Source organism: Oryctolagus cuniculus, chromosome 7 (genome assembly GCF_964237555.1).
Source record: "Oryctolagus cuniculus chromosome 7, mOryCun1.1, whole genome shotgun sequence".
Classification (NCBI taxonomy): Eukaryota; Metazoa; Chordata; class Mammalia; order Lagomorpha; family Leporidae; genus Oryctolagus; species Oryctolagus cuniculus.
The window spans coordinates 50,009,408-50,034,293 of record NC_091438.1 but is presented as its reverse complement, the minus strand read 5'-3'; the positions used below and the strand labels follow the sequence as shown (position 1 = coordinate 50,034,293).

The window sequence follows — 24,886 nt, the reverse complement described above, 5'->3', positions numbered from 1 at the left end:
TTTCCTTTTTATTAATATCCAGCTTAATATCTTTTGAAGGTTTGTCATTGGAAAGGTATCATCCTAAGAGTTACTGGCAACACCTGGAAAGTCAAACATGGAACTAGCCTAAGAAGACATAAACTCCAGTAGGGGGCTAAGAAATGTACGGATGTCCCTAATACAGGGGAAGATATGGGAGATGTGGAAAGATAGTAAAATTGGGATATAGATGTTGTTGGGTACTTACATAAATTATTCTGTTCGTTAGGGAAATCCTAGTAGGCAAATATTAATCCATTTTACAGATAAGGAAACTGGAGATTGGGCAACCCATCCAAAGAGACATTACTAATAAATAGCAAGTTTGTTTTCTATTTTTAATTATTTTGGAGGCAGAGAGAGAAAAACTGAGAGGGCGAGCCCCTGTCTGCTAATTCACTTCCCAAGTGCCCACAATGGCTAGGGCTGGGCCAGGCTAAAGCCAAGAGCCACTTACTTAATCCAGGTCTCCCACATGGGTGGCAGGAACCTAGTAACTTGAGTCATCACTAGTGCCTCTCAGGGTCTACATTAGTAGGCAGCTGACCTCATAAGCTGTGCATCAAACCCAGATAATGTGGAATAGGACACTGCTATCTTAACTGCTAGGCTGAACATTTGGCCCAAAATAGCAGAATGACATACACACCCAGCATTGTATACTGTGGGACTTTTTGTCTTTTTTGGAAGATTTGTTTATTGTTTGAAAGGCATAGTGATGGAGAGATGGAGAGATCTTAACGTCTGCTGGTTCATTCCCCAAAATGGCTGTGATAGCCAGGTCTGGGCCAGTCTGAAGCTAGGAGCCAGGAGCCAGGAGCCAGGAGCCAGGAGCCAGGAGCCAGGAGCCAGGAACTCCATCCTGGTCTCCCATGTGGATGGAAAGGGCCCAATTTCTTTCTTTCTTTCTTTTTCTTTTTTCTTTTCTTTTCTTTTCTTTTCTTTTTTTTTTTTTTTTTTTTTTTTTTTTTTTTTGACAGGCAGAGTGGACAGTGAGAGAGAGAGAGAAAGAGAAAGAAAGGTCTTCCTTTACCATTAGTTCACCATCCAATGGCCGCTGCGGCCGGTGTGCTGCGTGCTGATCTGAAGCCAGGAGCCAGGTGCTTCTCCTGGTCTCCTATGGGGTGCAGGACCCAAGCACTTGGGCCATCCTCCACTGCACTCCTGGGCCATAGCAGAGAGCTGGCCTGGAAGAGGGGCAACCGGGACAGAATCTGGTGCCCTGACCGGGACTAGAACCCGGTGTGCCAGCGCCGCGGCGCTGGCCGGCCCAATTTCTTGAGCCATCTTCTTTTGCTTTTCCAGGTGTGTTAGCAGGAAGCTGGATTGAAAGTGGAGTAGCTGGGACTTGAAATACCATGATATGGGATCCTGGTGTTACAGGCAGCTTAGCTCGCTGCTCCACAGCAGTCGCCCCTGGAGCTGCCTTGTAAGAGAGCTTCTCCAAATTTCTACACTGGAATTTCACATTATTCAACAGAAATGCCATCTTTGCATCTCAGATAGTCTGTTATGAAGGCAGTTCCATGTGGATTCAAGAAGCTAAGTAACAGAGGGATATGTATAATGTTATGAGTCCAAAAAGCTGATATATTCTTCCAGTATAATTGACAAGATTATAGTGTATATTACTATATTGAATACTCTGAGATCAGTGGAGAAGTATTGTATAATCTCTGTTCTAGACTATTATGGAAAGTTAGGACTGTGCACATTAGCAGTGTGAAAATTTGAAAACTTTTGGGCAGTAGACTTGTAAACCAAGAGGGTTAAAAGTTAACTCATCAGACTCTCCATTCAGTGTTGGAATTCTTTCTTCCTCTTCCTCTTTGAGGAGCATTCTTGAGTGTCCTTTGATGAGTGACTAGATCCACTTCCTTTTGCTGAGCCAAAAGCCATTTTCATATAGTCTGTTCGATTGAACAGGCATTTATTGGATATCTGTGTGGGTAAAAATCTAAGTGTCTACTCCTTCACAAGGGAGTAGGAGTAGGACTCAGTCTGTTTTGAGTGGTACTGCACTATGAATACTTTGGCACCTTGTCTGATTGACCACTGTCCATCTTCATCTGCACCTTGTTCCTTGCAGTCCTTAACTGCGTCTCCTGCTCTTGCTGTCCAGCCCTGCTTGGACTTCCTCCTGCACTCTTGTCGGGCCCCTGTTCTCCCTTTGCTTGCATCACTCTTGGAAAGTGAGTGGTAGTTGGCAGATTCTTCTTCCTCCTGTGCCTTGGCCCTGGTAGCCTCAGAAAGAGAGGCCTTTCTCCCGGCAAGGTCAGCCTCCGCTCAAGGTCTTGGAGGAATTTCCTTTCTGAACCCATTGTCTTTCTGGTACCCAGTTTTTCCTGTACATACATTTAGTTTTAATCTTATTTTCATTTTACTTTAAAGGCAGAGAGACAGAGATCTTCCATCCAGTGGTTCACTCCCCAGATTTTTGCAAATGCCTGCAAATCTGGGGCTGGGGCCAAGGACAAGCTGGGAGCCAGGAACTCAGTCTAGTCTCCCATAGGGGTGGCAGGGACCCAAGTACTTGAACCATCACTTGCTGCCTCCCAGAGTGCAATCAGCAGATTGCTGGAACTGGAAGCAGAGCTGGGGCTAGATCTGCTATATAGTTTGCTGGCATCCCAAGTAGCGTTTTAATTGATGAACCAAATACCCATCCACATTTTGGTTTTTAAATGTAAAGATAATGTATTGGATTCCATAATGTTTAGAAACAATAAAAAGTTAAAATCTTACAGTTTCTGCTTTATTACTATTGCTTGGTTTTCACATGTGTAAAAAACATATTATGATACTTATATTGCTTACACTTATATTGTAGGCCTTTTATTGCAACATTATATTTAAAATGCTATATAGTATTTCATTACCTGTTGTACAATTAGGTTTTTAAAAGGTTTTAGTTTTTTTTTTTAAGATTGATTTATTTGAAAGAATGACAGTGAAGGAAGAAGAGACAGAGAGATCCATCTTCTATTCACTGGTTCACTTCCCAAATACCTGTAAATAGCCAGATCTGGCCAAGCCAAATCCAGGAGCCAGGAACTCCATCTGGGTCTCTCATATGGGTTGCAGAAACCAAGCACTTGGGCCATCACCCACTGCCTGCCGGGATGCATTAGCAGGAATCTATATGGGAAGCAGAACTGCTGGGAGTGGAGCCAGGCTCTCCAGTGTGGGTAGTGGATGTCCCAGCTGGCAGCTTCACCTGCTGCATCGCAAGGCCTGTTTGTTTTTTTGTTTTCAGTGTTTTAAATAATGCACCTTGGAAGATATTCATGCATACATCTTTCATGTTACGATTTTTTTATTGGAATGGCTTCTTAGCAGTATCTGTCGAAAAATAGGCTTTATGCCTGAAACTTATTCAGAAATTGCTATTGTAACCTGTGCTGTGAAACATGCTCTGGCAGCAGCTGCCAGTGGCCTGCAGGTTAAATCCAACAGCTGTGTCTTCCTGGACATCCCTGCCACACTTCCCTGGTTGAAAACACACGTCTTTAGTTTCAATAACACCTTTGTCTCGATTTTTCTTGTTTGAATCTGAGCTCTGTCTATGACTTTGACCAAATCAGCTAACCTTTCTGAGCTCTAGTCTCTGGTTGATAAAATGAGCACAAGTGGTCTACTTGCCATGTGCCTTAGGACTGAATAACACAGGAAGCCCTAAGCTCAGTGGTGCTTAGCAGGAGGTCATGTTTCCTTTTCTATTTCTGGTCCCTTCCTGCCTAGGTGTCTTCCAACTTGAGAGAGAAAAAAAAAAAGCTTAATTTTACTGCCTTATCCAGGTATTGTCTTATTTAAATGTCCACATCTCAAGAGGAAGGCAACTTGTGTATTTCTGATAGAATGAGCTTACTGCTAGCCTTTCTAACAACACTCACAGTTTTTCTGTAAGACTCTTGATGGTGAGCTATGCATGTGTTTGAGTTACATGACACTGAAAGCTTGGATTTTTCTCTCACAGCTTCCCTTGGAGTGTTCTTGTTGTGGATGAAGCTCACAGGTTGAAAAACCAAAGCTCCCTGCTGCATAAGATACTTTCAGAGGTAAACTCACCAGACAGTCTTACTATTTTATATAAACCACTCCCCTCTTTTTAAAAAATAGACCTTACCTTGAAATAGTTTTTGATTCACAGCAAAGTTGAGCAGAGGGCTGGCCCTGTGGCAAAGCAGGTAAAGGTGCTGCCTTCAGTGCGGGCATCCCATATGGGCACTGGTTCGAGTCCTGGCTGTCCCATTTCCGATCCAGCTCTCTGCTATGGAAAGCAGTAGAAGATGGTCCAAGACCTTGAGTCTCTGCACCTGTGTGGGAGACGCAGAGGAAGCTCCTGACTCCTGGTTTGGATCAGCACAGCTCTGGCCATTGTGGCCAATTGGGGAGTGAACCAGTGGATGGAAGACCTCTTTCCCTCCCTCCCTCCCTCCCTCTCTCTCTCTGCCTCTTCTTTCTTTGTGTAACTCTGACTTTCAAATAAATAAATCTTTAAAAAAAAAAGTTGAGAGGATGGTAAAGACATTTCCAAAATGCCGTCTCCTGCACCCCACATGCACAGCCTCCCCTCCTGCCAGCATCCAGCACTGCAGTGTGCATTTGTTAGGGGAGATGAGCCTGCACTGACACATTGTGCTTGTCCAAGATGGGTAGTTTACCTTAGAGTTCGCTCTTAGTGTTGTATGTTCTGTGACATATGTTGACATCATGGTGTCATACAGAGTGGTTTCACTGCCTGAAAAATTCTCTGTGTGTGTTCCACCTATTCATCCCTCCCTCCCTACTGTAACTTTTTTTTTTTTTTAATTATTTGAGAAACAGAGACAGAGATAGATGAACCTGCCATCTATTGGTTCACTCCCCACATGCCCAGGAGCTGGGAACTCAATCCAGGTCTCCCACATGGGTAGCTGGGACCCAACTACTTGAGCCATCACCTGCTGCCTCCCAGGGCGCACATAAATCAAAAGCTCGAATAGGAGCTGAGCTGGTACTAGATCCCAGTCATCTGAATATGGGATATGGGTGTCCCAAGTGGAGTCTGAACTGCTGTGCCAAACACCTGCCCCATGACTTTTTTTTTTTTTTTAAATATTAGACCAGTATAGAGAGCAACAAATCGAAACATTTTTTTCCTAGTGAGATTTGTGCAGTGCTGAATGAACATCTTATGGCTGATGGAAGTTGTACTTAATAAGGCCTAGCTGCTGCTGCTTTCTGTGGTCTTTAGATCATATTTACTAAAATTTGGTTTTCAAATAAATAAGACCTGCCCCAATAAAGTGCATGTGGTTCTGGAAATGTTTCTACTCTTTTGATCATCTTCAAAGGGGCAATTTCTCTTAAAAATTATAATTCTTCAGCCTGCAATAGCAAGGTATATTGAACTTATTTTACTCCTTACCCAATTTGCGGTTCACCTGGAATCAGGAGTGGCTGATTTCATGCCATTGACTGTTACCTTCAGTCTCTCTTGTTTGTGTCATACTTTTGAGTGTTATATACTTTGCCCTTACTCTCTTGATCTTGCATCATTCTGGCAAAGTAGCTGAGAAATACTGTAGCAGCCGAGATTCGCTCTTTTTCTCTGAGGAGCCAGTGGAGTGTGAAGTTCCCTTCTCTTTGTTGAGCTGCTAAAGGACTATGTATGTTCATTTCTGTGATGATAATTAAAGTTTGGTCCCTGACCCATAATAGATCAGTTAATGAATTTAGAGGTTGTTAGATCTGACCTATGTGGTGCAGATTTTAGAGTTTTGGTGCAGGTGCTGGGCACTGTGTATTAATCTGAAAGATTGCTGTCTCCTGGTGGGTCCCTGCTGCTTTCTGGTGTTCTTTGCTTTGTAGGGACTGTTAACAGGGCCTGTTTTCCAAGAGATCGTTGTCTTCGTCCATTTGTGCTGCTGTAACAGAACACCACAGACTGGGTGGTCTGTGATGAACATAAACGTATCTCAATCTGTAGGTACAGCATTTGGTGAGGGCCTTCTTGCTGCATCCTTGTGGCAGAAGGTGGAAGGGCAAGAGGGAGCAGAAGAGAAACTGGGTGAAGCCCCTTTTATAAGGGCATTAATCCCATTCATGAGGGAGGAGCCCTCAAGGCCCAGAAAGATCTTAATACCATCAAGGCCCCACCTCTTGATACCATCACATTGGCAACACCTGGATTTTGAAGGAAAATTTTGAATGTTGAAATCATAGCAGTTGTCATATCCTGGTGTCTAACCTTATGACCAACTGCTCCAAAAACTAACAGAGCAGGTTACTAATTCACGATGGGAGAAGGGAAGCAGGTGTAGTAAGAGCACTGTGGAGCTGGATCCGGGAAACTGAGTCTTCTCATTGGTCCCAGAGGCTTGTTATTTGCAGAGAAACTGAGGCTTAGTGGGGTTTGTGAGAAGTTGTTCTGGGTCATCTGATTCTGCCTGTTTAGGTGAAATTTGGATTGCAGGTTAGCAAGTTGGTTAGAAAGAAATATATTTGTTTATTGGACTAAGGTGAGGAAAGGGGTACCAATTTATTTGTAAAGAGTTAGAAGCAACCTAAATATGAAACATGGAGATTTAGTTACACAATTTGTTCTATATCCATAGTGTTTACAAAGTAAGACTGCCATAAGACATTATATAGAAGAATATTTAATAGCCTGAAAAATAATGGCAGAGTATTTTAGAAATAAAAAAAATTATAAAATAGAAGCTGAGATTGTTTCTGGATTTTTTTTCTTTTTTGTCCAGTTGTAAGTTTTGATGCAAAATGGACACTAATTTGAATCAAAGGTTAATCTGTGCCGTAGGATAAGCTGATTATGGTAACTGGCCATCTCGGTTCTCTTTGTGGCTACATATTCTTTTGTCACCTCTGCTCTTTACCTGGTGAACATGTATTGTGAAAATGTGAACTGGTTATTGGAAACATTTCTTTTTGGCCAGTTCCCATACTTGAGACACTGTGACAACATTGCCCAGCAAGCAGAGCTGCTATGAGTGGGTGGACATTGACTTGACATTTCAAGGAGAAGCAAAGGAGATTGAAAGAAAGGTTTTTAAAATCAGTTTTAATTTATTGCACTCTATTTCTAATTATAAAAACAGTATCTTCTTAGGATTCCTTCCCAAATTAACGTGGAAAGACAGAAAGGGAGAACACTCAGTGATCCTCTTATGTTAACACTTTGGTGTGTGTGCTGACGTGTTCTTGACTATGTGTGTGTGTGTATGTCCACATATAAGTGCATATGTGTTACTTATAAAAATGTTTGCTTCAAACACAAAGATGCAATAAGTAATGTGTGTACTATCCCTGTATAGCTTTTTCATAATATGCATTTTCCGTGAAATTTTTGTGTACTCCCATATACATAGATTTCAAAATTGTTTTGCACCCAAACTACTTTTAATTCTATTTTCCACAAATTATTTTAAAGTATCCTTTGTGTAAATATATGCACATATACATATTGTATCTTTTTTTTTTTTTTTGACAGGCAGTTAGACAGAGAGAAAGGTCTTCCTTCGGTTGGTTCACCCCTCAAATGGCCTCTGCGGCTGGTGTGCCATGTGGATCTGAAGCTGGGAGCCAGGTGCTTCCTCCTGGTCTCCCATGCGGGTGCAGGGCCCAAGCACTTGGGCCATCCTCCACTGCCTTCCTGGGCCACAGCAGAGAGCTGGACTGGAAGAGGAGCAACCGGGACTAGAACCCGGGGTGCTGGTGCTGCAGGCAGAGGATTAGCCTAGTGAGCCTCGGTGCTGGCCACATATTGTATTTTGATACTTAATACCTTACGTAGGATATGGCTTTCCCACTTTGCCATATTATTTAGTTCTAATGGTTTAAGTTCTTGTTAATACTGATTCAAAAGTTGTCCTTTGCTTGACCTGTTTTTCCTAACCTTTTACTTCATTATTCTCTTATTCTTGATGTTTTTCTATTTCTCAGGATTTCTAAAATTCCTTTCTATTTGAGATTGCATATGGCCCTGTATCCAGAAACATTCAGAAGTCTTACTGTCTTTCATCTGATCCAGCATAAAGATTTACAAAAGGGCATTTTATTTTGGCTGGCGCCGCGGCTCAATAGGCTAATCCTCTGCCTGCGGCGCTGGCACCCTAGGTTCTGTCCCGGATGGGGCACCGGATTCTGTCCCGGTCGCTGCTCTTCCAGGCCAGCTCTCTGCTGTGGCCTGGGAGTGCAGTGGAGGATGGCCCAAGTGCTTGGGCCCTGCACCCTCATGGGAGACCAGGAGAAGCACCTGGCTCCTGGCTTTGGATCGGCGCGGTGCACTGGCTGCACCAGCCATTGTGGGGGGTGAACCAATGGAAAAATGGAAGACATTTCTCTCTCTCTCTCTCACTGTCCACTCTGCCTGTCAAAAAAAAAAAAAAAAAAAAAAACGAAAAGAAAAAAGATTTATTTATTTTACTTGAAAGAGTTACAGAGAGGCAGAGGCAGAGAGAGAGAGAGATTATCCATCCGCTGGTTCACTCTCCAAATGGCCACAGTGGCCAGAGCTGGACCAGTCTGAAGGCAGGAGCCAGGAGCTTCTTCCGGGTCTTCCGTGCAGGTGCAGGGAACCAAGGGCTTGGACCATCTTCTTCTGCTTTCCCAGTCATCAGCAGAGAGCTGGATCAGAAGCAGAGCAGCTGGGACTTGAATTGGTGCCCATATGGGATACCAGCACTGCAGATGGTGGCTTTACCCACTACACCACAGCGTCGGCCCCAATGTTTTAATAAAGGTCTTCATGCTTGTAGTGGTAGGGCCGGATATAGCTTTGGACTTCACAAACTGCATGAGTATATGCACTGAGATAGTGGCACTTCAGTAGACATGCCCACATAGGTAATAACACATAGTCTGAATTTCTGACATAGTTTGAATTACAACAGCCATGTTGAATGCTCTTGTACAACTTCAGAGTTCACAAGGTGGTAATCCTTGCAAAAGTATGTTCGCCATAGGATTATTATCCGCCCCCTCCCCCCCCCCCGCCCCCGCACCCCTTTTAAGCATTTATTTATTTACTTGGGAGGCAGACTTACTGAGAGAGGAGAGATAGAAAGAAAGAGAGAGGTCTTCCATCCACTGGCTCACTCCCCACATGGCCGCAGTGGCCAAAGCTGAACCTATCTGAAGCCAGGAGCTTCTTCTGGGTCTCCCAGATGGGTGCAGGAGCCCAAGCACTTGGGCCATCTTCTACTGCTTTCATAGGCCATCAGCAGGGAGCTGGATAGGAAGTGGAGCAGCCAGAACTGGAACCGGTGCCCAAATGGGATGCTGGCGCCACAGTGCTGGCCCTATCCCCTTCTTATAGTTGAAACTGAAGAGTTGTTTTTCTTTTCTTTTTCTTTTTCTTTTTCTTTTTCTTTTTCTTTTTCTTTTTCTTTTTCTTTTTCTTTTTCTTTTTCTTTTTCTTTTTTTCTTTTTCTTTTTCTTTTTCTTTTCTTTTCCTTTCGATTTATTTATTTACTTGAAAGATTTACAGAGAGCGAGAAGGAGAGGCAGAGAGAGAGAGAGAGAGGTCTTCCATCCGCTGGTTTACTCCCCAGTTGGCCACAACAGCCTGAGCTGTACCCATCCGAAGCCAGGAGCCAGGAGCCTCTTCTGGGTCTCCCACACGGGTGCAGGGGCCCAAGGACTTGGGCCATCTTCTACTGCTTTCTCAGGCCATAGCAGAGAGCTGGATCAGAGGTAGAGCAGCCAGGACTCGAACAGGTGCCCATATGGGATGCCGGCACTGAAGGTGGTGGCTTTACCCGCTGTGCCACACAGCACTGGCCCCTGAAGAGCTGTTTTTCTTACATCAGACAGCTGGTATCCAACTTGAACTTGATTCTTCTGATTTCATGTCACTTGGTCTTCCATTAAATCATGCTACTTTTATGGGTAGAGGTTGTGGTGGGTAACTCAGTTTTGCTTTGGAATGTTAGATTTTAAATTTTATTTACATATGTGTTTAAGTTCTCAGTAGTCTTCAGTCTCCTGCTGACCGGAACGCCCATCCAGAACAGCCTCCAGGAGCTCTACTCCCTCCTCAGTTTTGTGGAGCCTGATCTCTTTTGCAAAGAACAGGTGGAAGAGTTTGTTCAGCGTTACCAGGATATTGAGAAAGAGTCGAAGTCAGGCAAGTTCCCTTCCTACAAATCATCCCCAAGAGGTCTTGGCACAGAAACTGCCCTTGCATGGAAAGGTTATAGGCAGAAAAGAATCAATCATCAGAGAATGTCTTCCGTGGAGAAGAAGAACCACTAAAAAAGGGGGATGCTCGATTTCTGAGGCTTTTCCATTGTCTGCTGCACCTGGCTCGCTTGTTAGAGGATTCTATAAGAGGCCTCCTCTGGTTCATTTTTGGAAGAGGTACAAAGTGCCTACAGATTTGCAGACTGTATTTTTTTCTAACCTGAACTTTCTGTAAAATCATGACCTTCCCATGCCACTTCCTGGGGCAGAAAAGTGAGTTCTGCGGTCCCAAACTATTGTTCCGCATCCTGCAACGCCAGTGTTTTTTTTTTTCTTTTTTCTTTTTTTAGTGACTTGTTTATTTGAAAGGTAGAGTGAGAGAGAGAACATGTGAGCACACACTTCTGTCTGCTGGTTCATTCTCCAAATGATCTCAATGGCTGTGGCCAGGAGAAGGCAGGAGCCTGGAATTCCATCCGAGTCTCCCACGTGGATGGCAGGGGCCCAAGTGCATCCTCCTCTGATTTCCTAGGCACATTAGCAGGGAGCTGGATTGGAAGCGGAGCAGCTGGGACTTGAACCGGCATTCTGATACAGATGCCGACATTGCAAATGGCAGCTTAGCTCACTGCATCATAACACCAGCCTCTGACACCACAACACTGACACCAAAGTCTGAGGTAGCTGGAGTGCAAGATCTGATATCCTGATTAGTAGTAACAGAACTGGATTTTTCTGGTGTGTACCACCCAAAACAGGACAATGAATAGTTGCTCTAGCATTTCAAATGTTTTTAAAAGGAAAAGTGAACTCAGACTCATTTTAGAAGAACTCTAAAATCCTTCTGTTCTGCATAAGGCCTAAACTTAACTTTTCCCAAACACGTATATCAGAACTGAAGGTTTTCTCTGTGTGTTTTTTTTTTTTTTTTTACAGGCAGAGAGGACAGTGAGAGAGAGAGACAGAGAGAAAGGTCTTCCTTTTGCTGTTGGTTCACCCTCCAATGGCCGTCGTGGCTGGCGCACTGCGGCCGGTGCACCGCGCTGATCTGAAGCCAGGAGCCAGGTACTTCTCCTGGTCTCCCATGGGGTGCAGGGCCCAAGCACTTGGGCCAACCTCCACTGCACTCCCTGCCCACAGCAGAGAGCTGGCCTGGAAGAGGGGCAACTGGGACAGAATCTGGGCCCCGACCGGGACTAGAACCCGGTGTGCCGGCGCCGCAAGGCGGAGGATTAGCCTATTGAGCCGCGGCGCCGGCCTTCTCTGTATTTTTTTAAGCATAAATTCTCTGACTTGGGGTGTGGAAGCTTTATTTAGACAGCTGGCAGCTTTCTCTCATACCGTACCCCTCTGCCTTGTAGAATTACCTCTCTCTACCTGTGATATTACTGTAGGATGGTGATTTGGAATAAATGGAAAGCATGTCAGCTAGTGAGCATATATGTGTTTGGGTAAGTGTGAGTTGAATAGGCTTCACACAGCAAAAATCTGCATTCCATAGGCTGAAGATTGCCTGGGGACCCTGCTCTGACTGAGCCTGTGTTCCGAGTTGCCAGATAATATAGAGGAAATCCAACCAAGTATTTCCTAGGATGCTTGAATTTGTTTTTCAGTTTTTTTTTTTTTTTTTAAATACTTATTTACTTGTTTGAAAGGCAGAGATAGAGAAAGAGATATCTTCCTTCCACTGGTTCACTCTCCAAATGGCTGTAATTGCTGGAGCTGAGCCAGGCTGAATCTGGGAACCTGGAACTCCATCTGGGTTTCCTTTGTGGGTGGCAAGGGGCCTACTACTGGGGCCATCTGTAGCTGCTTTCCCATTCACCTTAGCAGAGAGCTAGGTTGGAAATAGAGCATTTGAGACTCATACTGGTACTCATAAGGGATGTCTGCGTCTTAGGTGGTAGCTTAACCTGCTGTACCATGGTGCTGGCCCCTTGTTCACATTTAGCCAGGTTCTTTTTTATTTATATTTTTATTTATTGCATATGTCAACCTTACAGATAGTGTAATTTTAGTTTAGGCTAGGTTTTAAAATTCAGCATACTTGTGGAGGAAACAAGGCCCTCGAAGTCAAAAGGACTAGGTTTGAGTACTGGCACCGTTCATTTCCAGCTGTGTGACTTCGGATCAGTTGCTTCATTTCTCTGAGCCTCACTTAACTTGGTTGTGAGAGTAGTGACAGTTTTACTTTCCTTACATTTCTGTGCCGTTCTGCTGATCAATGAGATTAGATGTAGAAATACTCTGGAAACAAAAGAGCTTCAGGCAACTGAGATTATTAATAAGTTCTTTGAGTGTTCCTGGTTCTTGGATTAAGAGCCAGTTATGGTTCCAGAAGGATTTGGGAAGAAGAATCCAGTGAAAAAGTGAAATTTAATTCTTGCTTGGCGCACAGACTCAGAATGGCAATGCGAAGTTAAAATGGCTGTGTGTCGTCTAGGACTCCAGTGCCTGGGCCCCGCTCTGTCCCACACTTGGGTTTTTCCCTCACACAGCAAGCGAGCTGCACGAGCTCTTGCAGCCGTTTCTGCTGAGGCGAGTGAAGGCTGAGGTGGCCACGGAGCTTCCCAAGAAGACGGAAGTGGTGCTGTACCACGGCCTGTCCGCGCTGCAGAAGAAGTGCTACAAGGCCGTCTTGATGAAGGACCTGGGTAAGTGCAGAATCACACTCAGCTTTGCACAGCAAGAATGGGGGCAGGATTTTCTGTTCTGTGTGGTACTTGGGGCAGCCACAGTGGGGGCTGCAGCAGAGAATCTCAGATGTAACTCAGACTTGGTGTTTGCTGTTGTGAAATTCTCTTTTTTTCTCACCCTGCTTATAGAAATTAAGCACTTTTGTGTTTGCCTTCCTCACACCCTGATGGATACAAGGGGGCTTCACAAAATTCATGGAAAACTCATCTCTTTTTTAAAATTTATTTATTTATTTGAAAGGTGGAGTTACAGAGACAGAGGCAGAGAGGGAGAAAGAGAGGTCTTCCATCCGCTGATTCATTGCCAAAATGGTCTCAGTGGCTGGAGCTTGGCCTGTCCGAAGCCAGGAGCCTGGAGCTTCTAGGTCTCTCAAGTTGGTGCAAGGACCCAAGGACTTGGGCCATCCTCTGCTGCTTTTCCCAGTCCACAGCAGAGAGCTGGATCATAAGTAGAGCATCTGGGACTTGAACCGGCACCCATATGGGATGCTGGCACTGCAGATGGCAGCCTTACCCGCTGTGCCACAGCGCCAGCCCCGGAAACTCATCTCTAAATTCTGTTTTTGCTACCAACTCTTTGAAGCTCCCTTGTATTTAATGGGCTAGAAATTGTTGTTGTTTTTGTTAAATTCACCAGGAGGAGTGAAACAGTCTCTCAGTTTTTTTTTTTTTTTCCTTGACTTTACAATTAAAGAAGCCAATTTAGAATTTTGGAAAAAGAATTCAAAGTATTATAGAGTTCAATTTATGGTTTAAGTTTCCTTCTTTAAACAAGAAGATAGGAAAATTACATATGAGTAAGCCGTTCTCAATTCAGGGAAATCTGGGAAGTTAATTTAGGATTGAAGGACATAGTATAGAAATTAGTTGGGGCCGGCGCTGTGGTGCAGCAGGTTAACGCCCTGGCCTAAAGCGCCGGCATCCCATATGGGCGCCGGTTTGAGACCCGGCTGCTCCACTTCCAATCCAGCTCTCTGCTATGGCCTGGGAAAACGGTAGAAGATGGCCCAAGTTCTTGGGCTCCTGCACCTATGTGGGAAACCTGAAGGAAGCTCCTGGCTCCTGGCTTCGGATTGGCACAGCTCCGGCTGTTGTGGCCAACTGGAGAGTGAACCATTGGATGGGAGACCTTTATCTCTGTATAGCTCTGACTTTCAAATAAATAAATAAATTAAAAAAAAAAAAAAAAGCATCAGTGCACTGGAGATGAAATCACTGCTTTCCTTGAAATGAAATTCCATTTCCTAAAGGCACTTTACAAGTTTACATTAAAAAAAATTAGTAAGGCTATTTATGAAAACCTAGGTTTATTTTTTTTTGGGAGGGGGTGTTTGGTTCTATAGTATATCTTTCTCTCTGTCACTATATATAAATATGTATATATTTTAATTTCAGATGCATTTGAAAATGGGATGGCAAAGAAAGTTAAACTTCAGAACATCTTATCCCAGCTTCGAAAGTGTGTGGATCACCCTTATTTATTTGATGGTGAGACAGTGCCCTTTTCCTTATATTATTTTTTGCTAACTTTTTTGTGGTGAAATTTTAAAAATTCTTAAAAAAGAATTGCCTCTGTTACTATGTCTGCTTTGTTTGTTCTTATTTTCTTTGGGCAGGTTGAATATCCCTAATTTGAAATGCTTGCAACCAAAAGTTTTAAATTTTGAAGTTTTTTTTTTTTTTAATTTTGGATATTTGCTCAGATATTACCCATTGAGCGTCCCTGATCCGAAGGTTCACAACGCTCCAAAACTGAGACTTCTTGAGTGGGTGGCACGTTTTGGATTTCAGAGTTTTGGATCACAGATGATCAACGTGTGCTAGTGCTTATAATATATTGTTCATATTCAGATTCCTTCAGTTGTCCCCCTCATGGCTTTTATGGCTCTTTTTATTTCTTTTTTTTTAAATCTAAGTTTCGGTCATAGATCTTGGCTGTTACTCTCCAATAATCTAGAAACTTTCTTTAGCATCTCTGGTTTTTGTTGTCTTTTTTGTCTTCCATGACATTGACAACTTTGAAGATCCAAGGCCAGTGGAGCCGGCCATTGTGCAGCTGTGCCATCATGCGGGGTTAACCAGTTCTTTCTTAATGATCAGATTTCCCATTGTCGTGAGCTCGCTCAGCCTTTTGTCATCTCTGTTCCAAGCTCACTGGTGATCCTGGCGTTGCCCAGCCAGAAGCTGTCCATTCACATTTTGGTACCCCTTCTACACAGTCCATCACTTCTTTCTCGAAGCTTCTGGGGTCACACTTTCTGTGTTTCTGCTTCTGCCTTCCCCTGCTCCCTCTCAGTCTCCTCTGCTGCCTCCCCTTCACTTACAGGCTTCTGTAAGTGCCCCGCCTGCTTTGAGCTGCCTCCTGCACATTGTCTTGCAGACGGAGGCTTTTTGTATTCACTCTGGTGACCTGTGGTTGGGCAAGTCCAGGACTTCTGTGACTTTACTCTAGAATCTAGGCAGGGAGTTTGCTGTAGTCATTGTAAGAAAATCTTTGCCGAGTAGTGTTATGAGGTGCTTAAAAATTCCACAGGGGTTCAGCATTGTGGTACAGCAGGTTAAGCCATTGCCTGCGATGCCAGCATCCCTTATGAACACAGATTCAAGTCCCAGCTGCCCTGCTTCCAATCAGGCTCCCTGATAATGTGCCTAGGAAAGCAGAAAATGACCCAAATGCTTTGGCCCCTGCTACACACGTGGGAGACCTGGGTGGAAATCCTGGCTCCTGGTTTTCACTTGGGCCAGCCCTAACTCCTGCAGGCATCTGGGGAATGAACCAGCAGATGGAAGATTTCTCTGTCTCCCCACAACCCACACCCTTGCTCTGTAACTCTGCCTTCCAAATAAATAAGTCTTTAAAAAATTTTTTTCGGCCGGCGCCGCAGCTCAATAGGCTAATCCTCTGCCTGCGGCACCGGCACACCAGGTTCTAGTCCTGGTCAGGGCGCTGGATTCTGTCCTGGTTGCCCCTCTTCCAGGCCAGCTCTCTGCTGTGGCCCGGGAGTGCAGTGGAAGATGGCCCAAGTGCTTGGGCCCTGCACCCCATGGGAGACCAGGATAAGCACCTGGCTCCTGGTTTTGGATCAGCGTGGTGCGCCAGCTGCAGCGGCCATTGGAGGGTGAACCAACGGCAAAAGGAAGACCTTTCTCTCTGTCTCTCTCACTGTCCACTCTGCCTGTCCAAAAAAAAAATTTTTTTTTTTCACAGATTCTTGATTAGGTGCATATCAGAACTTTTAAGAGAAAGGGAGCATTAGGAACATGTTCATGTTGATTTTTTTTTTTTTTTCAAAAACTCCCTAGGTAATTGACTACCATCTTATACCTTGAGAACAGCTAGATTATATATCTAAGCCTGTTTATTTATTTGAAAGGCAGAGTTAGAAAGAGACAGAGAGAGAGAGAGATCTCCCATCCTCCGGTTCACTCCCTAAATGCTAATAATGGCCTAGGAGCCAGGAGCTTCATCCCGGTAGGGCCATCTTGGGCACTTGGGCCATCTTCCACTGCCTTCTGAGACGCATTAACAGGGAGCTGGACCTGAAGTAGAGCAGATGGGACTTGAACCAGCACTCATATAGGATGTCAGCATCATAGATGCTGACTTAGCCACCGCACCACAGTGCCCCCTAAGCCTGTTTCTTGATTAACTTTCTACAGTGAGAGAATCAAGATTTTAAATTTTGGTCTCTTTGATCTTTAGCATCTTCCTGTGCCTCAGTTTCCTGAAGGGTGCATTTGATCCTTAGATAAATGCTTATTAGGTTTGTTGGGTGTTCTAGGCTCTGTGATTGGTGTTAAGCAGCAATGAAATCATCTTACAAATAAATGCTTAGAAAGTGCCTCGAAGAGAGATGAGGTTTGGGTCCATTATCAGTTAGAAGGGGCTTGACCTGTCACTGTAGCATAGGTAACTATCCACTTCTCTACTCAAGGAGTCTGTCGTGACTGAGGGCACATTACTGGGAGTGGATTCTTTGTTTTCCAGGTGTGGAGCCAGAGCCTTTTGAAGTTGGAGACCACCTAATCGAAGCCAGTGGGAAACTTCACCTGCTGGATAAGCTCCTGGCATTCCTGTATTCCAGGTAGGTGGTAGATTCATATTGTGTGCTCTGAGCTAGTAACTGAGAGACCTGAATAATGAGGAACTTAGTGATTTTTTTTTAGATGGACTCCATTTTTCCTTTTTTTTTTTTTTTTTTTTTAAGATGCTGATTGAGGTTCTGTGGGCTCTGTGACTGCACACTCGCCCTACTCCTCCCATAGTCATCCTTTCCTGAATTCCTACAGCACTTAGGATCGCAGTCCAGCACGTGGCAGTGCCCTCCCTTAATCTGCTGTCTGGGTAACTGGCACATGTTGGTCTCAATCACTCACCTACATTATTTGGTTCCTTAAGGACAGAGACACCCTGAAACATTTCTTTTATAATTGCCTACTGGTACCTTGCCTTAAATTGTCATATAGCAAGGGCTCATTCATTTTTCTTGACTTGTGGGTGTGACTTGAACTCAATGGGAACTTGGGGAACTCTTTCCCAGAGACATGAGTTAGGCATCAAAAGACCAGGATAAGTTAGTGTTCAGCAGCCTGGTGTCCAGCTTGTACCCAATCCTCCCAGTCAGCAGAGGGAAAGAGGAGGTAGAGAAAGCCCAGATTCTCAAAGACTTCAGTGTTGTCCCTTGGGTCCAGCTTGTCCCAGACACGGCCTGAGCTTCATAATCTAAACTTCCGATTTGGCAAAATTGCTTAACCTTATGAATGTGCAAGTTAAATAGTTGTACATCTTCGTGTATTTCTAGTTTAAGTACCGTAAGTGTGTTGTAGTTGGAGAAGGGCCCATGAATACCTTCTATTCAATTTTTTTATTTCACAGGCCCAGAAAGGTTGTGTGACTTTTCTAAGGTCACGTAGCCAGCAGGTGGCAGAGATGCAGTTAGAATTGAGACCCACATCTTCAGGTTCCGTGCTCTTTCCCTTTACCTGGGGATAGATCCTTGAAGGAGAGCATTGTACACTTCTTGCAAGCTCAGATTAAGTTGATTTTTATAATGAAGATACTGCTTTGAGAGCACTGTGCTGCTTTCTTTGTGCAAATTTAAAATTAAAATGTTTGCTGGTAATGAGGGACTCTAGGCTTTAGTTCATCCTTGGCTTAATCCATCATTTTGTGTCTTCCTTTTCTGTCTTTTCTTCCTATATGTAAGTTTTCTCATGCCTTATGGGAGATGAGATGTCAGCTCTCCCCTTGCTTGTCTGAAGTGATCCTTTACAAACTTTTCAGCCATTGCAGCTGTCGATGTGAGCATAGTAGTTTTATACCCCCAAGTAGAGAACAGCTGTGGAGGGCTCTTCGGGCTCTCTGGGTTGTGCTTATGTGTGTGTTTGTGTGTGTGTATATGTGTGTGCATGTGCATCTGAATTTGTGTTTCACTTTTTTTTTTTTTTGAGAGTAGAAGAAATGAAGATTTATTTACGTAAGAATAAGAAAGACTCCAAACAAAAGGAAGGGCTGGTAGAAAGAAGGACCAAGCCCTACATTTACTCTTAACAGATGTATATTTGTTTTGCTATTAAAATGAAAGCTTAAATTTTTTTCATGTGTAAATTGGTGTCCCAGAAAGAGTCATCTTGGTTATTGTAGGACTTCTTATACCCACTGGCGTGCTGACATGTGCTCCTGGGAGTGTCTGCACCTAGTTTGAGCACTGCTCTGAAGGATACAGCTGTGTATGGGGGCAGAGTCTTAATGTAAAGCACTGGGAGTTTCTGAGCAAGTCCGTGCAGTACATGACAGTTACGTTTCTACTTCAGTACTTGTATTTCATTTATTTATGAGCTTGTGTTCTTTGGTAAGTTTTGCCTGAGGGAAACTCACCTTAAATATAACTAGAATTGGCAGTTTCTCCTTTTCTTTTTTCTTGCCAGGGGCCATCGGGTTTTACTTTTCTCCCAGATGACCCAGATGTTGGATATTCTCCAAGACTATATGGATTACAGAGGTGACACCCCTTGGCCACCGCGTTCCCTAAGTATTTTTTAGATTTAACACTCAGATGGGTACAGGAAGGGAAATATGGTTTGTGAGAATGTTATAAAGGAAAGCCACGCAAGAACATAGCTTAGAACCAAAAGAGGATGCAAAAGTAAGGAGAGTTGTGTGAGGGCAAGGATTGACAGCAGTCGAGGTGCTGGGCAGAAGTGAGCACCCACATTCCCAGCACTTACGTGATTTAAAATCATGGGCGCTGGAGCAAATGCTGCAGAAATGTTGAGTGTTTTTGCAAATGTATGATAAATAAATAGTTCTGTATGTATAACATTCAGACAGTTGAGTGCTTATTCAGCATCAGTAGAAAAGATCTATAAATCAACCAGGGGGAAGATCAGATCAGTTAATTCTGTATATACGATGGGAGATGTAAATAATTACCTAGGACTGCTGTTTAATAGGTAATAAAGTTTATGTGGGATGATGGGGGAAAGACCATAATATTGGTTGACATTAAAAAAAAAAGATTTATTTATTTGAAAGGCAGAGACAGAGATGTCTTCTATCCACTGATTCACTCCCCAGATGACTGCAGTGGCTAAGGCTGGGCCAGGCTGAAGCCAGGAACTCCCCCTGGAACTTCCACATGGGTGGCATGGGCACAAGCCCTTGGACCATCTTCCATTGCTTTTCCCAGGCATGTTAGCAGGGAGCTGGATCAGAAGTGGAACAGCTGGGACTCAAACTGGCACTCACGCTGATATGGGATACTGGTGTCACAAGTGGTGGCTTAACCTGCTGTGCTTACAGCACTGGATATTCTCCAAGATATGCTGACCTCTGTTGGTTGATCTTGAGCCCAGAAGTGAAGGAAGTATCAGTTCCAGATAGTACAGTTTAAAAAGTCCAGAGTGAGTCTCTTAGACCAAATTGATGCTACCTCAAGTACTGCAGTGTATCTGGTCCAGCGGACACTTGGATAAATGCTATAATGCATGAGGAAGGCCTGAATATATAACTCCCCTTCCTGACCTGGATGCGTGGTGACAAGTGGAAAACCCTGAAGCTTCACTGACAGGCAGATAGTGGGCCATCAGGTGGGCTTGCTCATCTGCTCTCAAGTGCTTGTCTTACTGCTTGCATAAGTCAGAGTTGTGTCTCAGCGAGTAGAAACTGCTGCACAGGGTGGACCTTCAGGCTCTCCCAGGAATAGTCATGACTGAGTGCAGATTCCATAACTACATAAAATTTTGACTGCCTGTGTGTGGGGAGCAACTGGGAGCAACTTGGACTAGACTAAGTTACTGGAATTAAGACTTATTCTATGCATCTGCTCTCCCACAATATGGCGCTGAGAAGGGAAACAGCTTCTACACAGCTGCCTCCAGTTCAACCAATAAACTGTGGGACCTGCTCCTGATTGGAGGAGAGCAGCGTACTCGGTGTGTGGGTAGCAGAGTTGGGATTGGTGGAAGAGGACTATAAAGGAGGAGAGAGACAACATGCACCAGGAACATCTAAGGGGAACACCTGTGCAGCCCCCGAGAGAGCCGGCCGGCGGTGTGCCGCTCCCCCGCGGAAGTGGGGAATGTGGCAGGGGGAACCGCCCTTCCACGGAGGTGGAAGGGTTGGTAGCCCACCCGGGAAGAACCAGCAACAAACCCGGGGAGGGCCGAGCAGACAAAAGAACAGTGCAGGGTCCTGTGTCGTTCCTCCACGAGGACGAGGAGCGACATAATGGTGCCGTGACTCGGATAGGAAACTTAGGAGGGAAGAAACGGGAAGAAGTGGAAAATACCGGAGAGAGAGACTAGCAAAGAGCCTAGGGAAAAGCCGGACAGAAAAGGTGCCGGAAGAAGCTATCGAAAGCCTAGGCATAGACTCGGATACGGACTGTGGGAAAGAAGTTAGGATTGAAAGTGAAAGCAAGAAGAAACTTAGACTCAGATACGGACTGCAGGTTGAAAGTGAAAGTGAAACCTATAAGAAACTTAGACTTGGATACGGACTGTGGGGAGAGGCCAGGAGAAATGAGGGAGGAATATTGTTGGAAGAAAACTTAGGGAAACATACCGGGTAGAGAAAAATGTTAGGGAGGATGAAGCCGCGAGTGCAGGCCGAGGCGGAGACGTAAGCCAGCTTGGAATTCTTTAAGCCAACCCGGGAAGAACCAGCAGCAAACCCGGGGAGGGCCGAGCAGACGAAAGAACAGCGCAGGGTCCTGTGTCGTTCCTCCACGAAGACGGGGAGCGACACCTGTGTTTTTAAGTCCCAAAGTAGTATGTTAGGATTTGTCCCCCCAAATTTAGAATTTTCTCCATAGGGTTTATTCAAGCAGGGGCATACCTATATAAGAAAAGAGGCAGGCTTGGTGTTTGGTTTGAGGCTGACCTGAGTCCTTGAAAAGGGTTACGATTTCTCTATCTCCCCTTCCACCCCACCGTGTACAGGCTACAGTTACGAGCGTGTGGACGGGTCCGTGAGAGGCGAGGAGAGATACCTGGCCATCAAGAACTTTGGACAGCAGCCCATTTTTACTTTTCTCCTGAGTACCAGAGCAGGTAGGCCACACAGGCGTTGAGGAAAGCAGAGAGTTTGGGGTGAGAGAGCACTCGCAGTGCAGTCATTAGTAATGCTTCCCTAGAATTCTTTGAAAGGTGAGATCATTACTGAGGAATGTTCAGAAAGGGGAACTGAGGGACTTACTGTATTTTATCAAGGTACTGGACTTCAGCATGGTACTGTTTTTCATCCTGCCTATCCAAGCCAAGATCTCGGAGAATTAAAGCTGGAACTGGGAGTTGTTGGAAAGTAATTTTTTTTAAGATTTATTTATTTGAAAGAGTTACAGAGAGAGAGGGAGAGTCAGAGGTCGTCTATCCGCTGGTTCACTCTCCAGATGGCTGCTATGGCCAGGGCTGGGCAAGCCAGGAGCTTTTTCCAGGTCTCCCTTGTCGGCTACGGGGGCCCAGGCACATGGGCCATCTTCCACTGCTTTTCCCAGGCCATAGCAGGAGCTGGATTGGAAGTGGTGCAGCCAGAACATGAACCAGCACCAGTATGGGATGTTGGCGCTGCAAGCAGAAGCTTCACCTGCAACATCACAATACCAGCTCTGGAAAGTAATTCTAAACTGCTTGATCATTGGCCTGGGAACATCCTGAGAGATTTCTGCAGTTTTGTGGAAAGTTTTATTTATGTTCAGGGAAGTAGCTCTCTACCCTAATAGTGCATTTGAGAAGTAAGTTGACAACCTCTTTGCTAGTTGCCCTTCCTCCCAAAGAAATCTGCAGTAGAATTGTAGAAGCTAGGGGCCGGTGCTGTGGCTCACTTGGTTAATCCTCCGCCTATGGCGCCGGCATCCCATATGGGCGCCGAGTTCTAGTCCCATTTGCTCCTCTTCAAGTCCAGCTCTCTGCTGTGGCCCGGGAAGGCAGTAGAGGATGGCCCAAGTGCTTGGGCCCCTGCACCCATGTGGGAGACCAGGAAGAAGCACCTGGCTCCTGGCTTCTGATCAGCTTAGCTGCAGCCGTAGCGGCCATTTCCGGGGTGAACCAACGGAGGGAAGACCTTTCTCTCTGTTTAACTCTGTCAAAAAAAAAAAAAAAGAAAGAAAGAAAGAAAAAGAATTGTAGAAGCTAAACAGAAATGTAATTGCTTAAAAATATGATGATCGCGAAACCTCCAGCTATTTAGAATTATCTGTGGCATTGTCTGAATCTGATGTATGATGTTTCTAGTGCTTTACTGGTTGCAGAGTGCTTTTATATACTACTGAGTAATTGGCAATCAGTTCTTGGAGATGAAATCATTCTTATTTCCTGTAGTGAGCAGACCTTAGTTTTTTTTTTATTGACTGCATATTTATTTTATATGAAAAATGTATCTTCATTTTACAGAGACTTCTTTGAAATGAACAAAAAGGACTTTAATTTGAAATTGGGCAAAGTAGCTTTTTAGCAGATCTACAAGTGGTCCTTGAATACAGAAAGCAGTATTTAGTGTCCCTAGTGAGAGAAATTTGTTGAGAGGAATGAAATACTGTTCCATCCCAAAGTTTTTGTGTATGAAAAACAGTGTTATGTCTACTTATGCTTAAAGTTTAGATTACTTATGACTTTTCAAATAGATGATATGGTGGGTACTGTAGCACATTTTTAAATGCATATTGCCTCTACCATTCAATTCTGTTATATTAAAATAATTTTGGAAAATGGACATACAATTTTTTTAAAGTGCTTAAAAATTTTAATTAAAATGGGTAAGAAGTTTTCCATTTATTAATTTTTTTTTTTACTATTACCATTCTAAAAGTCACAACTTTAGGCTCATCTAGGAGTGTATCCTTACAATAAATGCATAGATGTTAGGTTTCTGGGTCAAATAAAATATAATGTTCTAAGACTTTTAGTATATATTTTCATATTACTTCCACGAAGGTTATACCAAATTATGGTGTGGCTTTCTGTGGAAGACAGAAGGCAATATTATATCAAAGATTTTGTTTAGTCAGTCTTCTATTGACCAGTATTCAGAAATACTGATACGTTGGGCTGTTTTCCTGAGTAAAATACATAACATACCATGAGCTCACATTTTAACAGTCGATGAAAGAAGTAATACTTCTGAAATGTTCTCTTTGTGAAACCAGTGCCCTCTAAGGGCATCTTACAATGTGATGCCCGTTTTTTTTTTCTTTTATTTTAACTTTTAGTTAGTTTTTAACAGAGTCAGTGTGGTTTGTAGGTACAATTCTAAGAACATACTCATAGTCCCTTTTTCTCTCCCACTTTCCTTCTTCCTTTCTTTTCATTTTTGAGGTAACATTTTAAAGTTAATTGCAATCAAAAGACTTAATACTTCATCAGAAAGAAGCTTAACAAATAAAAAGCAAACAAACAAACCCTACTTTAGTGGGAATATACAATGGCCATAAAGAATAATTGAATGGAAAAATGACCATTTCACCCATATACAGTAAATTTTAAAGTAATCACAAATCATTAAAACTGTAGTAGAATAACATTCTTAACCATTAGTTTGACAAAGTTATAAAACAGCCATATATTAGCAGCCATACTGATACACACAGATATTTCTTTTTTTCTTTCTTTTTTTTATTTTTTAAATTTTAGCCCCAGATATAAAGAGAACAGGTAGTATTTGTCTTTCTGGGTCTAGTTTATTTCATTCAACTTGATGTTCTCCAGTTGCATCCATTTATCTGCAGATGGTAGAATTTCATTCTTTTTTTAAATAGCTGAACAGTATTCCATTGTGTATATATGTACCACATTTTCTTTATCCATTCGTCTAATTATGGGCATTTTGGTGGATTCCAAATCTTACGCTGCTATGAACATGGTGGTGCAGGTATCTCTTTGATACATTGTATGTTCACCACATCCTCCCAAGCTTTTGTTTACTCGCCGTGTTTTAGATTTTAGCCATTCTGACAGGGGTGAGGTGATATCTCACTGTGGTTTTGATTTGCATTTCCCTGATGGTTAGTGTTGTTGAGCATTTTTTCTATATATTTGTTGGCCATTTATATTTCTTTTGAGAACTGTCTATTGAAGTTCTTTGCCCATTTCTTACTTGGGATTGGTTGTTTTTTGATTTTTTTAAGTTTCTGATATATTTGGGATATTAATCCTTTGTCAGATATGTGGTTTGCAAATATTTTTCCCATTCTGTTGGGTGTCTCTTCACTCTATTGGTTGTTTCCTTTGCTGTGCAAAAGCTTCTGAGTTTGATACAGTGTGTGTCAAGTTGTGTAGTTTTGCTTTTGTTGCCTGTGTTTTGCGGGTCTTGTCCAAGAAGTTGTCCCCTACACCAGTGTCTTGGAGTGTTTCCTCTGTTTTCTTCCAGCAACTTCATAGTTTAAGGTCTTATATTTAGGTCTTTGACTCATCTTGAGTTGATTTTTATATACAGTGAGAGATAAGGATCTAATTTCATTCTTCTACATATATATATAAATATCCAGTTT

At 43.5% G+C, this 24,886-nt stretch overlaps 1 protein-coding gene across 9 annotated transcripts in view; it reads left to right on the top strand.

Moving 5' to 3' along the window:
* The window catches only part of CHD1L (chromodomain helicase DNA binding protein 1 like), a 73,934-nt gene that overhangs the window by 20,536 nt on the left and 28,512 nt on the right, over nt 1-24,886 (top strand). For 7 of the 9 annotated variants that reach the window (XM_051858745.2, XM_051858744.2, XM_070077785.1 and 4 more), the window contains exons 6-12: nt 3,998-4,079; nt 9,988-10,150; nt 12,705-12,860; nt 14,298-14,390; nt 16,891-16,987; nt 18,831-18,904; nt 21,345-21,455. In XM_051858745.2, the coding sequence (XP_051714705.2) occupies nt 3,998-4,079; nt 9,988-10,150; nt 12,705-12,860; nt 14,298-14,390; nt 16,891-16,987; nt 18,831-18,904; nt 21,345-21,455 (776 nt within the window). The remainder of the gene's footprint in view (nt 1-3,997; nt 4,080-9,987; nt 10,151-12,704; nt 12,861-14,297; nt 14,391-16,890; nt 16,988-18,830; nt 18,905-21,344; nt 21,456-24,886) is intronic. The other 2 variants (XM_051858746.2, XM_070077786.1) reach the window with 2 other exon arrangements.